This window comes from Macrotis lagotis, chromosome 3, assembly GCF_037893015.1.
Source record: "Macrotis lagotis isolate mMagLag1 chromosome 3, bilby.v1.9.chrom.fasta, whole genome shotgun sequence".
NCBI lineage: Eukaryota > Metazoa > Chordata > Mammalia > Peramelemorphia > Peramelidae > Macrotis > Macrotis lagotis.
In genome coordinates this window covers 57,720,122-57,735,130 of record NC_133660.1, presented here as the reverse complement: position 1 = coordinate 57,735,130, position 15,009 = coordinate 57,720,122, and the positions used below count along the sequence as shown (strand labels likewise).

The following is a 15,009-nucleotide window of genomic DNA, read 5'->3' as shown; positions in this document are numbered from 1 at the left end:
TCCCATCTCAGTCATTTACTGTGATTCTGGGCAAGTCGCCCGCCCCCACATTTGGAGAAGGGCTCTCAATGCTCCTGGCTACTGCCTTCCCTCCTGCGGGGCCGGAAAGGCCGCCCCGAGCCCCGGCTTCCCGGGCCGGCTTCTCGGGCGCAGCCGGGCGGCCTCCCGGAGCGGGGCCGGGCGGCGCCTCTGCGTCAGGCGGCAGCCCGGAGCCCCGGGATCCCGAGCCGGGGCCCGCCGTGCGGCGTCACAGGGCGGAGGCGCGGCGGCGTCACGGGGAGCGGGCCGAGGAGCCAATCGGGGCGGCCGCGCGGAGGCTGCCCCGTCCGGCTCCTCCGGTCCGGCCGCGAGCCGCGGAGGCGGAGTGGCCCCGCGGGCATGTCGGCGGCCAGGGGGGCGCCGGGCGCGGGCCCCGGGGGCGCCCCCAGCCTGCCGCCGCCGCCGCTGCTGCTGCTGCTGCTGCTGCCGCCGCTGCTGCTGCTGGCCTGGGGGCTCCTGGCGGGCCGCCGGCGCGGGCTGCCCCCGGGGCCCCGGCCCTGGCCGCTGCTGGGGAACCTGGGCTTCGTGCTGCTGCCCGCGGCGCTCGGGAGATGGGGCGCGGTGCTGCCGCCCGCGCTGCGCCGCGCCCCGCGCCCCGCCGGCCCGCAGCGCACCCTGGCCCACCTGGCCCGGCGCTACGGGCCCGTCTTCAGCTTCTACCTGGGGCCCTACCCGGTGGTGGTGCTCAGCGACTTCCCCAGCGTGCGCGAGGCCCTGGTGCAGCAGGCCGAGGTCTTCAGCGACCGGCCACGGGTGCCGCTCATCTCCATCATCACCAAGGAGAAGGGTAAGGCCCTGGGGCCCGGGGCCGCCGGAGGGGGAGGCAGGGCCCAGGACAGAATTGCGCCCCCCAGCCCGTAGGCGGGACTCGCTGGGCCTCGGTTCTCCTCTCCAGGACCCTGGAGTCCTGGGTCTCTATGGAAGCTGCTAGGGAGTCCCCGAGGCTTCGGTGAAGGATGCGAGCAAAAGCCTGCCTTCCCGCTGTCTTCTTTTTGTGTTTTGTTTTTGCAGGACCATGGGGCTAAGTGCGTCGCCCAAGGCCACACAACTGGGTCATTTGAACCCAGGTCCTCCTGACTCCAGGGCCGGGGCTTTCTCCACTGCACCACCTAGCCGCCCGATCATTTACTTTTTTTTTAGTTTGTTTTTTTTTGCAAGGGAATGGGGTTAAGTGGCTTGCCCAGGGCCACACGGCTAGGTCATTATTATGTGTCTGAGGTCATTTGAACCCAGGTCCGTCTGACTCCAGGGCCGGTGCTCTGGCCGCCCCTTTCTCATTTACTCTTCCACTGCCACATCCCAGCCTCATGGAGGGTGGGGAGATGAAATGCCCAAAGGTCTCCTTCCTCTCTTTCCTTGCAGTCTCTTTAACTAATGCGATCCTGATGCTAAAGTACCCCTGCTGGGACTCCCAGTGCTGGTGAAGTCCTTTTCCAATTCAGAGAGAGGTTGCTTTAACTGGAGTAACAGACTCCTTTTGGCAGTTTGATGGAACATCTGGACTCCTCAGGGTAATGTTTGATATACAGGAATACAAAAGGAAACCAATACTATTAAAATTTACGCATTTTTTTTTAGGTTTTTGTAAGGCCATGGGGTTAAGTGACTTGGCCAAGGCCACAAGCTAGGTAATTATTAAGTGTCTGAGGCCGAAAAAAAAGTGTCTGAGGTCGGATTTGAACCCAGGTACTCCTGAATCCAGGGTCAGTACTCTTATCCAGTACCACCTAGCCACCCCTTAAAATTTACACATTTTTAAAAAAACAACCTTGAGTAACCCAGGTTAAAACCCCTGCTTTAAAAAAGCCAGTAAAAGGGGTGGCTAGGTGGCGCAGTGGATGAAGCACCGGCCCTGGAGTCAGGAGTACCTGGGTTCAAATGTGACCTCAGACACTTAATTAATTACCTAGCTGTGTGGCCTTGGGCAAGCCACTTAACCCCGTTTGCCTTGCAAAAAACAAAACAAAACCTAAAAAAAAGCCAGTAAGATGAAACAGGTTGTTAAGTGGTTGAAGATGGTGAAGTAGCAGAAGAAAGACAATCAAACCTTGTACCAATAATGATGCCCATAGTAAATCCTCCTCCTAGGAGAACTGACTGAAACTCTTCATGCACTCCTCTCCCCTGAAAAACTTCGTGTTGAACCATTTTATAAATTTATCTGGATAACAATTTAGTAAAGAGCCTCTGGAGAACTAGCTTTGGAGCCAGGAAGGCTTGGGTTCAGGTCTCAATGTAAGACCCTGAGTTCCAAAACCTATGAACTTTTGCCTAAATTCTGCTCCTAAGTTTCTGCCTGGTCATCTTTCGGACCTCCCGGAGGACCTGCATTCAATTATAACACGCCACACTATCTCAAGACAACCAGCAGATGCTTGGAAATTCCCTGCTGAACCATATATAAGGTCTCTCCTCACTTTACTCAGGGTTCCACGATCCTAGCCCTGTCTTAGAACGGAACCCTAGCTTGAGCTAGTTTAATAAACCCTTGCTATTGCATCTCCATCGTGTGGAGTGCCTCTGTTCTGTAGTTGGGGACTTTTCTCCGACCTTAACATCACTTCCGGAACATAGTCTGTGTGACTGGAGAAGTCACTGATACTGAGCCAGGTAGCCCTCCATGAGTTGGTAGTTGGTAGAGCAGGTGCTGATCCATATAGAAATACCAGTAAAACCACAAGAAGTGCTCATGTGAAATATTCTTGAGTGTAAAAATGGGCCATGTTCATTTAGTGCGTACAGGTGGCCATAGACGGTTAAAGGATATGTTCCATTTTTCTTTCTGCTTCCGGGTAAGCAATTGTAAAAACAAGAGGCAGCCTTTCTATTTAGGTCTTGTTAATGGATAATCAATTAAGGTTGTAAACATGGCCACAAAGAATTGCAAACTCAAAGAATGCAACCCAAAGAATTAAGGAGCACCAAGATATTAAACTTATTTGAAGCAGCTGCTGTATCACAGATTGCTACAAGAGATAATTTTTATTCTTGATCACAAACTCCTTTCTGAGTTTCATCTTTTTTTTTTTTTCAGTTAGTAATCAATAAGCACCTAATATGGGCTAGGCACTGTCCCTAAGAGTCTTCTTATCTCTTGCCTGCTTGATTTTTGCCAGTCCCATAAAGAACAAGTTTCTTGACCCTAGATTTTCAATTCAGCTCAGTTATTAAAGTTGAAACCTATTGAATCAGGATCACATTTTGTGAAACCAGCAACATCTTAAAAACCCTTTTCCCATCAGCCTGCATTTGGCTGCAACTTCTCTTAGGTCAGTCAACTTGTCCTGTGAGCATTTAAATCTGTTGTTTCATCCTCAGCTAAAATTGCCCAATCGAAATCGATCCGAAAGTCTTTGGGAGAAATCAAAAGTAGCATTGGGTGGGGGGGGGGGGGGTGGTGGAAAGGATAGAGGACTGAATTAAGGAGTTACTTCCTAAATCAAGATCTTCATCTAGAAAGAGACCATTAGTGTGATAAAGTGGATTTGTGGTCAAAGAACCTAGGTTAAAGACGGTTGAAAGATAGTGTTGGTCATGGAAACAAAGTAAAGACTGACAGAGTGCTATCTGTGGGGGTGGGGGTGGGGGGAAGGAAGCAAGATTGGGGGAAAATTGTAAAACTCAAATAATATCTTTAATAAAAATAAATTAAAAAAGAAAGATAGTGTTAGTTTCCTAATTTATAGAAAGAGGAGCTTTAGACTAGATAACATCTAAGATAACCTTCCCTCAGCACAGTGACTGGCCCATAATGTTATTAAATGCTTATTGATTTATGTGAAATACAAAGATTCAAGATACCAGGGTTATAGGTTCTCCATTGACTGTCATTTAACTTCTGTTTTCCCAGTTGCCACAACAATAAAATAGGAATGATAATAGTACCTATCTCCCAGGGTTATTATGCGGATAAATGAAATATTTGTTAATCCCCTGTGCCAGCACATAATGGATACTAGATAACTGATAATTATTGCTATTATTAACAAGAGGATATGTAAGAAAATAAATGTTTCATTAGAATAAGGCAGGGATATCCATTCAGAAAATGGATTTTTGTGAATTGAAAAAAAAATTCACTTTAAGAAAAATTTGAATGGAAACATAAGAAAGAATAGATAAATGCATACCCAGTCAAGACAAATTAGGCATTTGAAAATGATGCTGTTTAGCTCTTCAAAACAAAGCAAGAAGGAGCAGCTAGGTGGCGCAGTGGATAAACCATCAGTCCTGGAGTCAAGATGCCCTCAGACACTTAATAATTAACTTCATTTGTGACCACAGACACTTAATAATTACCTAGACTAGCTGTGTGACCTTGTGCAAGTCACTTAACTCCATTGCCTTGTAAAAACAAACACAAAAAAAACAAAGGAAGAAATATAGAATTGTTCCAAATCTGTGCCCGAGAATGGGAAAATAAGTTCTAAATAATTAAATATTGCATTTGATCTGAGAGTGAAAGAACAAGAGATGCATTTTTAAAAAAATCTATAAAATCCTGGAATACAAATTGAAGTTGAAGATACTGAAAGCAGAGGCAATTAAAAATTGAAACATTAAATTGGGGGAATATTTTATCACAGCTAGAGGACTTGCTCAGAAATAAGAGACAAAGAGAAGAAGCAAACAGACACTTGTTTTGGAATGTGGGTTACATTTTCTTCCAGATATTTGTGATGAGGACTCGTCTCATAGAGCGTTTCTATAAATTAGAATAGTTGGAGAGTAATGTTTTCAGGATCCAGATGCTGATAAAAGATCTGGATACTGGAGGAAAATTTTACTCTGTCAAAGGGGTAAAAAGTGAAAGAATTTCATTGTAGGCATGTAAATATTTAAGGGGAAAATAAAATCAGCTGAGGTATTTTGTCTCAGGAAAGAGACATAGGTACATTATAAACTGCTAAAGAAAATCCACCTTCATGAAAGTTCTGGTCACTAAACTTCATTTATTCAGTCCCTCCTATGTGCCAATCAAGGCAGCTAGATGATTCAGTGGATAAAGACCTGGGTCTGGAGTCAGGAGACCTGAATTCAAATTCAGACTCAGACACTTGCTACTGGGCAAGTCATTTAACCTCTGTTTGCCTAATCCAATGGCAAACCACTCCAGTATCTTTGCCAAGAAAACCCATGGACAGTGGTGTCCTTGGGGTCACAACTGAATGACTGAACAACAACAAATGTGCCAGACATTGATGTTTAGCCATCATTCATGAAGAAGGCCATGATACCAGGGAGGTATCATGACAAGCACATGAATTGGATTTGAGTGAAAGGGGGCTGTGCTAATCACCAGCCTCACTTGCTCCTCCAGGGTCATCTGGGTCCAGTGGCCAGATATGAATCAGGATGACTGGAGATGACCCTGGATGTGAGGCAATCAGGGTTAAGTGACTTGCCCAAGGTCACACAGCTAGTAAGTGTCAAGTGTCTGAGACTGGATTTGAACTCAGGTCCTCCTGACGTCAGGAGGTTCGGTGCTCCACCATCTTCACCTTCTAACTAATCCTAGGTGACAATATTGAGGATGTAGCTCAGTGGAAGAGCACACACTTCACTTGCATGAAGCCCCTGCATTCTATCCCTGGCATCTCTAGCTTTCCAGGTACTATGAAAAATGTCAAGATTATCTAGAGCAGGGCTACACAATGAGAAAAGAAATGATAGACTATGAGTTGTGATGTGTATTAAATGCTTTTTTAAGATGAACAAAAACCTTTCCTAATTTTCCAGTTTTATCTTTAAATATCCTTATAGTTAATATTTATATAGAGCTTACTATCTACTATGTGCTTTACAATGATTATCTCATTTGATCTTTACAATAACTCTGGGACAGAGGTACTATTATTAATCCTGTTTTACAACTGAGAAAGCTGAGGCAAGGAGGAAGTAATTTGCCCAGAGTCATGCACCCAGGTAAGTGTCTGAGGCTGGATTTGAATTCATGTCTTATTCTAATATTTGTCACTCTCCCCTTCAATCATTTTAGGCAATTTCACAGATAGAAAATATCTCAAGATTGCTTTAATTTGCATTTCTCTAATCAATAATGATTTAGAGCATTTTAAATATGATTATACATTGTTTTGATTTCTTCATCAGAAAATTCCTGTTTATATCCTTTGACTATTTATCAATTGGAGAATTAATCTGACAAAGTTCTTTATGTATTTTAGATATAAGACTTTTATCTGAAAAACTGTCTATAACCCCCCCCCATTTTCTACTTTTCTTCTGATTTTGGCTACATTTGTTTTATTTGTACAAAACTTTTGAAATTTAATGTATTCAAAGTTATCCATTTTACAGTTTGCAACAGTAAATGAATAAATATCCAAATTAACTATAGAGAACCTATGAAGGAAAATACTACCTATATCAAGAGAAAGAACTGGTAAGCAGAAATTTGTATAGAATGTTTTTACATTTCTATAAATATATACATATTTAAGTCTAATGATAACTGTCTTTAGGGTTGGGGGGGATAAAAAAGGAAAATAAGAAAGTTATATGATAACTTTATATATTTAAAAGGAATAAAAAAGCAACTTTTATATATAATAGAACTGCAGTTTCATGTGCAATTATTTTTTTCTATTCTACCACCATATGGAAATTCTTGTTTTATTTCTTAAGTTCAGAATAAAATATAAATTAACAAAAAAATAGGAAAATAGAAGAACTCAAATCTTCCTAATTGCAGTCTCAGTGTTCTACCCACTGTGTCACCTAGATGTCTTAGATTGGCTTTATTAGATGGGTCTCTTGACAACTTACATTTGTCCTCCACTGATTCTCTCATTTTTGGAAACAGTATTTTTCATAATCTACAAATTTTCTCCATAAGATCCTGCAAATGAGTTTCTATTCTAAACCATTTTGACCTCAAGTTGACATACCTCCTTTACTCTTGGTAAGGAAACCAGATGTTTGCTGACTAAGAAAATTTCCAGGCTTTCTTGGTGTCCTTGTTATGTTGATTGATTTATATTGGTTTGGGGGCAGCTAGGTGGCATATGGAGAGACCAGGCCTGGAGTCAGGAGGATCTGAGTTCAAATTTGACCTCAGACACCTGATACCTATTAACTTTGACCTTGGCCAAGTCACTTAAACTCATTGCTTGCTAAAAAAAAAATAAAGAGGATTCATTCATACTGGTTAAATGTCCTTCAGAAATATGAATAATCTTTTTCTGCCCCTAACTGTGATACCTAGCTGCCCCTAGGAAGAAATAAATTCCATTTTAAATAAGGATAATTTAATGTACTTGGGATTCTACCTACCAAAACAAACCTAGGAAATAAAAGAATACAATTACAAAACACGTTTCACACAAAAACAAATGATTGGAGAAATATCAATTTCTATTGGGATGGTCAAGACTATATATAATAAAAATATAAATATAATATAAATAATAAAAAAATTCAAATTTACTTTAATTTACTTATTTGGTGCCATGTCAATCAAACTACCAAAATTATTTTATAGAGCTAGAAAAACTTGTAATAAAATTCTTATGGAAGAGCAAAAGGTAAGGAGTATCAAGGAAACATCAATGAAAAAATGTGAAGGAAGGTGACCTGGCAGTTCCAGATTTCAAACTATATTCAAAATGTAATCACCAAAACCAATCTGGCATTGACTAAGAAATGGAATGGTGAAGCAGTGGAATAGATTAGATGTACAGTACACAGTGGTAAAACTACCATAGAAATCTAGGGTTTGATTAACCCAAAGATAAGAATCATTTGACAAAAATTAAACTGGAAATGGCAGTTTCACAAAAACTTGATATCAACATCTCACACCATACACCAAGATAAGGTCTAAATGGGCAAATGATTTAGCCATAAAGGGTGATGATATATAGTAAATTAGGGGAAACATGGAAAAATGTACTTGTAAGATCTATGGATAAAAGAAGAATTTATGACCAAACAAGAAAAGATAGAGAACCCCAAAAGTAAAATAACTTTGATTACATGAAATTATAAGACTTTTTTTTTTAGGTTTTTGCATGGCAAATGGGGTTAAGTGGCTTGCCCAAGGCCACACAGCTAGGTAATTATTAAGTGTCTGAGACCAGATATGAACCCAGATACTCCTGACTCTTAAGGCCGGTGCTTTATCCACTACGCCACCTAGCCACCTCTGTAGGACTTTTTCACAAATAAATCTAATGCAGTCAAAATTGGAAGGAAAACAGGTAACTGGAGAAATTTTTTTGGCTCGTTTATCTCTTAACAGCCTCATTTCTCAAATATATAGGGAAGGAGTCAATTTATAAAAAAAAAATAGGAGCCATTCTCCAATTAATAAGTGGTCAAAGGATATTAACATATAGTTTTCAGAAGAAGCAACTAAAGCTATTAATAATCACATGAAAAAGTGCTATCAACTAGAGAAATACAAATTTCAACAACTTCTGAAATCCCACTTCACATCTGATCTATTGGCTACCATGATAAAGAAGGAAAAAATGACAAATACTGGAAGGAATGTGGAAAAATTAGGACACTTATACACTGCTGATGGAATTATTAACTAGCCCAGATGTTCTGAGGAGCAATTTGGAACTGTGCTCAAATGGCAATAAAACTTCATATTCTTTGACACCCCCCCCAAAAAAAATCACTTTCAGGTCTGTATCCAAAAGAGATCAAAGGGAAGATAAAAGTGCTTATTTGTATAAAACATAGAAATTCTTTTTGTGATGGCAAAGAATTAGAACTCAAGGGGATGCATATCAATTGGGGAATGGCTGAATAAATTGTGGTATATATTTGATACTATAAGAAACATATAAGAAGCAAATATAAGAAACAATGAGCAGGATGGTTTCAGAAAAACTTGAGGAGACGTATATGAATTGATGCAAAGTGAGCAGAACCAGGAGAACATTATACACAGTAACAGCAATTTTGTAAGGATGATCAACCATGAAATATTTAGTTACTCTGATCAAGATGATGATTCAAGATAATTCCAAAGGACCTATGATGAAAAATGCTATCTACCTCTGAATGTAGGTTAAAGCATATTTTTTACTTTCTTGGTTTTTCTTCTTTTATTTTTGTCCATTTTCTTTTGCAACATGCTTAATATGGAACTATGTTTTACATGATTTCACATGTATAAATGATATAAAACTGCTTGCCTTCCCAACAAGGGGAAGGGGAGGGAGAGAAGTTTGAATTCAAAAATTTTTTAAATTATTTAAATTTTTTATATATTTACATATTTAAAAAATAAATAAAAATACATTAAAAAATAAAGATGGCAAAATTAAACCATGCCAAATACATTGTCAGTAGCCTGTAAAAGGTAATGAAAATAAGTGAATTAATGTACTTAGTGTTTCAAGAGTCTGAAAGAGGTTACTGGATAGTGTTCAATTCCTGTAATCAAGGCACAAATTTTTGTCAGAGTCAAAGGTAGTGTCCCTGACCTCAGAACACTCAGATGTTAAATGCTGTGTTAATACAAAAGGAAGGTGAACTGAGCATTTAAAATGATCTCTGCTAACAAAAATATCATAAAACTGTCCCTATTGGAGCAGCTAGGAGGACCTGAGTTCAAAATTGGCCCCAGATACTTAATAATTACTTAACTGTGAGACCTTGGTCAAGTCACTTAATCCCATTGCCTTGCCAAAAAATACAACAAAAAAAAGTTATTATGTGCCTGTAATTAATAAGCAGTAAGGCTAGGTTCTGGACTTGTGACTTCATTGTGTGAGGAGCTCTCTCTATTAATACAGACTGGCAAATGTATAGTCTAAGAGAATTACCTAAAGCCTACAACAAGAATGTGTCAGACTTGAGACTTTAACCTAAGTCTTCCTGGCCATTTCCCTCTCCAGCTCATTTTACAGATGAGGAAACTAAGGCAAACAGGGATAGGTGACTTGCCCAGGGTCACACAGTCAGTAACTGTTTGAGATCAAATTTGAACTCAGGAAGATGAGTCTTCCTGACCCCAGGCCAAGAAGTCTATCCATGGCATTACCTTCCTGTCCTATTTGAGAAATTGGGATTTTAGAATATGACAACACAATATTATTTTCATTCAACTATATTCCGAAAGATAATTGTTAAACTTTAGAGATCAGAAATAGCATCATTTCATTCTTCTTGTGACCCTTGGCACTTATTCATTGCCTTAACGGACAGTAAATATTTGTTGAATTGGATTGAACTTCCATAGACTGCTATCATGCTAAGTAGTTCCTTGTCCTTACTCTCATCCATGATATTAACCTCCTCTCAGGAAAAGAACTTCAAATGGGGAGGAGTCAGGAATGGAGGAGATAGTAAAGAATTATAAAATTTTTTTTAATTTGTCAAAAATATCAGGAAGTTGAGCCTTGCATTAGACCCATATTGGCTGTAGAAGCATGACCCAAGCCTTTTGACCTCTGAGTACTCTAGGGGGAGCTCTCTCAGAATGGTCTTTAGACTATGTTTTATCTGCATGGCTGGAAGGAGTAAACATTGCAAAAATCAATGATTTTTAAAATGTTAGTAATCAGGGAACCCCATAGGGTTCCTCAGGACATAAATCTTTTTACTTCACCAGAAAGCATTGCTTAATAATTTAGATTGTTGTTCCATTAGCTGGGAGAGAGTTGAAGAAATTTATGGCTAGAAAAGATCTGGGCAGATCACTGGTTCTTACTTTATCCTATCCTAGGAATAAAGTTGGTCTAATTCTTCTAGACAAGGTGCCTACCCTGCTTCCAAGCAATTATTATTGTCTCTTAACCTTTATACAACAATCCCCATTATTCAGTATTAAAAAAAGAAACTGAACAATTTTCAAAAATCATGGCAAGCAAGTATAATTTGGTTCATAAGCTCAGTTGTTTACCTTTATTTTTTTTAAAAAAGACTTAAACTCAGTGTGTCAGAATAATTTGCAAATAGTCTAGTGTCTAGACCTATTATTTCATTGATATAGGGAACTCAGAGGAGAAGAAAATATCAATGCAAGTCAGAGACTTCTCTGCATGTCTTATAAAGTTGCCCAGAATGCTGAGATTTGCCCAGGGTCATCCAAATAGCATATATCAGTGGTGGACCTAGGTTCCGGAATCCAAGACCTGTTGTCTCTCCACTGTATCATACCACTTCTCAGTTTGTAGATAATTCTAAATTGGTTCAAAGTAGTTTTAAAATATTACTTTGAAGTTCAAAGGCCTGAGAGTTGCAAAATCATGTTAAAAAAAGAAAAATTTAAAAAGTTTGTTAAGGAAAGAGGAAGGGAAGGGGAAGAGAGAAAGTGTGTGTGTGTGTGTGTGTGTGTGTGTGTGTGTGTGTGTGTGTGTGTGTGTGTGTGAGAGAGAGAGAGAGAGAGAAAGAGAGAGAGAGAGAGAGAGAGAGTCGGAGACAGAGAAAGACAGAGACAGAGTCAGAGACAGAGACAGAGAAAGACAGAGATAGTCCTCCAGAAAGAACATTCAGAGAATGTTAGAGAAAAAAAAAACATTAAGATGAAGAGGAGCCAAAGAGAAAGAGAAATAAATCTGGAGTTATGAGGATTTGATGACTGTGGGACCTCAGATGACTTGGCCTCAGTTTTTCCATTTGAAAAACAAGAGGGTTGCAGATGGTTGCAACTTCTTATCAATGAAGAATTGTACTGACAGTGCATCATAGTCTTGGATTCTCAAAAGGAGTAGGTGGATGTCTCATAAATGAAAGCAGGAAAATAAGACAGGCATTCAAAAAAGTTGAGTGCGAAAGGCCATATTCAATTGCATGTGCAGCATTAGCTTAGGTGATAATTACTTTTTAAAAATATTTAGTATATAATTCATGAAATCTATCTCTAGTTGAATCTAGCCCTCTTTTCTGATTTCATGGATCACATCTCTGTATACAGAACATTTCTGACAATAAATGTTATTGTTTTGTATCCCTTTATTAGCAGTATTATTAAATTCTGAGACTAGCTTAGATATGACGCATCTTGAAAAGAGTTACTTCACTCATTTTCTTAGTTATACAATCTAACTCCCTCAGCCCTGTTGACCATTTCATAACTGTCCTTATAGGATTGCCTATGAGATTGTGATTCTTTTTGAGGGCAGAGTATGTTTTTGGCCATTCTTTGTTTTCCCAACAGTACAGTACCTGGAATATTAGTTACTTAATAAATGCCTATTGGTTTAATTAGAACAAGAGAATGCAGATGGATAACTCAAAACCATCACTGTTAATGGAAATAACATGTAGTCATCCTGTCCTAGTGGTAAGTAAGTAGCATCTTTTTTGAATCAGTGAGAAGGATTACTGTAGTCAGAAATTTCTTTCCATAACCTAACCTAACCTAACCTAAGTACTTTTTGCTACAATTTAAACCTCAAGAGAAAAAGAAAAGAGAAAAAAAAATCTCAAGATGTTTAGGTGCTTAATGGCACCTAGATGATAACAACTCTTTACATATTTGAATTATTTTAAGTTCCCTTTGATGATTTGCTGTACTATTTGCTATTCATTTGTTGTTGTTAAGCTATTTCATTCCCATCTGACTTTTTGTGACCCCATTTGGGTTTTCTTGCCAAAGAAATTGTTTTGCCATTTCCTTCAACTTATTCTACAGTTGAAGAAAGTAAGGCTAACAGGGTTAAGTGACATGACAAGGGTCATACAACTCTAAGTGTCTGAAGCCAGATTTAAACTGATGAGTCTTCTTGATTCCAATGAGTCTAGTGCTCTATGTGCCACCTAGCTGCCCATATTATCCATACATGCCCCCTAGTCCTAACTTAGCCTGTTCTTTTCATAGAATCTTAAATCTTTACTATTAGATATTATTTACTAATAGAATAACATAGCTCTAATCCAGATTAATTTCTGAGGAAGACTTGTTTTTTCCATAATTCAGTGATGTTTATCTTCTTTGGCCTCTGGGTGGCCATGTTCGTTTATATTCTGCTAGGTTCTCTTGGTACCTTAATGAAGTCCATATGGATCTGTTCTAAAAGAGAACCTTCTGTTTCCTTTCTGTCCTTGTAGCTACCAGTCCCATGCAAAATGTCTGTATCAAGCAACAGTAGTTGCTTAATAAGTGGTTGTTTCATCTCAATCACATACCACAATTGGTTTTGGAAGTGAATGTTGAAACTTGTTTTTCTATGTAATGGGGGTAAAATTAAATTAAATTAAAATTAAAACAGCTAAATTTAGAAAACATAAACCTTCTCACCAAATATTTTCAAATGCAGACTATCTTCAGAGTATTAAGCAGATAAACTAACTGAGATCTCAACCAAACTTCTTTGCTTAAAACACACTTTCTTATTATAAGTTACCTGGTACTCCATAGTAAATACTATCAGTATCAGTCTTGTTTGTCTGAACTTCTGTGTCTCATTTCTGTCTTAGAACCTCCAATCTTTTTTTTTTCTTTCTCATCTTGCAAGAATCATGTTAAAAGCTGCTCTTTCATTAGCAGACTCTGTTCTTGGAAAGAGACTAAGATACTTCTAATTTGCTTTTTCCTTTTCCTTTTCTTCCTCCTCCTCTTCTTCCTCTTTTCTTTTCCTAAATCATTAGGCAGAGTTCTATAGTAACAATAACTTTGACTTGGGAATAAGAAAATTTGGGTTCAGGGTACTGGTACTACTACTACTACTACTACTACTACTACTACTACTACTGAAAAAGCCTGGTTATTTGGTATTTTATTTCTCTCATGCTTCCCCCCCTCATTTTTGAGATGGGGATTGATAGCAATCTGCCTACCCCATAGGATTATTAGGAAAATCATGATACAAAAATAATCAACAGATCTATTCAGTGCTAACAAAAACAGGAAATGACTATATAAGAAAAATTCCATTCAACTATAGAATACATTAGCTCTCTGAGAATTAAGTGATGAGATACATTCAGATAGAATATAAAAATAAGGATAGGAACTGGAGCTATGATTTAGTTGGTATAGGAAACTTCCATATAAGAACAGTCCCTTTGTCTAGCATCTTTTCTCTATCTTTTGGGCTCAAAAAGTTGTGTAGAACACTGAGAATAAATGATTCTCTGAGTCACAAAGCCAAATTGTCAGAGGTAGAACTTGAATTCAGAGATCCTTCTTCTTCCCCAGTGATGTCAAACACAAATGGAAGCAGGATCACAAAACCATGCATAAATGTGTGGCCTTGGGCAAACCACTAACCCTATTGCCTTGCAAAAAAGCCTAAAAAAAACCACCATCCTCTCCACCTGGTGCCCTCTCCAGAGCCTGAGCCCAAGCCCAACCGGGCCCTGGGTTTTGCTGCTGGACCTCTCCTTTGCCTACATGTTAAATTAAGGAAACAGCCCTATTAGTCATTGATGTGTTTCTAAAAATTGAAAAGAGACAAAAACATTTACAAGAAGAATGTCCACTTCTAGCTGGAAACAATTTGTCCATGGAGGTTTGGCCTCTGTCACTGCAGAATGTGGTACTTTTCCAATTGATTTAACCAAGACACGTCTCCAGATTCAGGGACAGACTAATGATGCCAAATTCAAGGAGATTCAATATCGAGGAATGTTATATGCATTAGTGAGGATATGTAGAGAAGAAGGGCTAAAAGTACTGTATTCTGGAATTTCCCCTGCGATGTTACGGCACTTCTTATGGTACCATAAAGATAGGAGTTTATCAGAGCTTGAAGAGAGTGTTTACTGATCGACCAGAAGGCTTAACTGTGTATCAGAATGAGGAATTCTGAGTTCAGCCCTATCATCAGAGGGAATATAAGCCTTTTGGGAGGAGCTGGTTCAATTTTCTGTCTGTGCATCCCCATTGTCTAACACAGTACCCAGGATGTTAAATAAATGCTTGTTCATGGAAAAAAAACATGCATAAGGATCTCTTTGGATCATATTTTGACTTAGAAAACCATACATTAACAGTACTGATGTTGTATTATATTTTTCATTTCCCAATGACGTTTCTATTTGGTT

At 39.3% G+C, this 15,009-nt stretch overlaps 1 protein-coding gene across 1 annotated transcript in view; it reads left to right on the top strand.

Moving 5' to 3' along the window:
- The first annotated feature begins 378 nt into the window (after nt 1-378).
- CYP2U1 (cytochrome P450 family 2 subfamily U member 1) overlaps nt 379-15,009 on the top strand; it is a 35,853-nt gene continuing 21,222 nt past the window's right edge. Inside the window, exon 1 of the mRNA XM_074231552.1 lies at nt 379-826. Within this exon, the coding sequence (XP_074087653.1) occupies nt 379-826 (448 nt within the window). The remainder of the gene's footprint in view (nt 827-15,009) is intronic.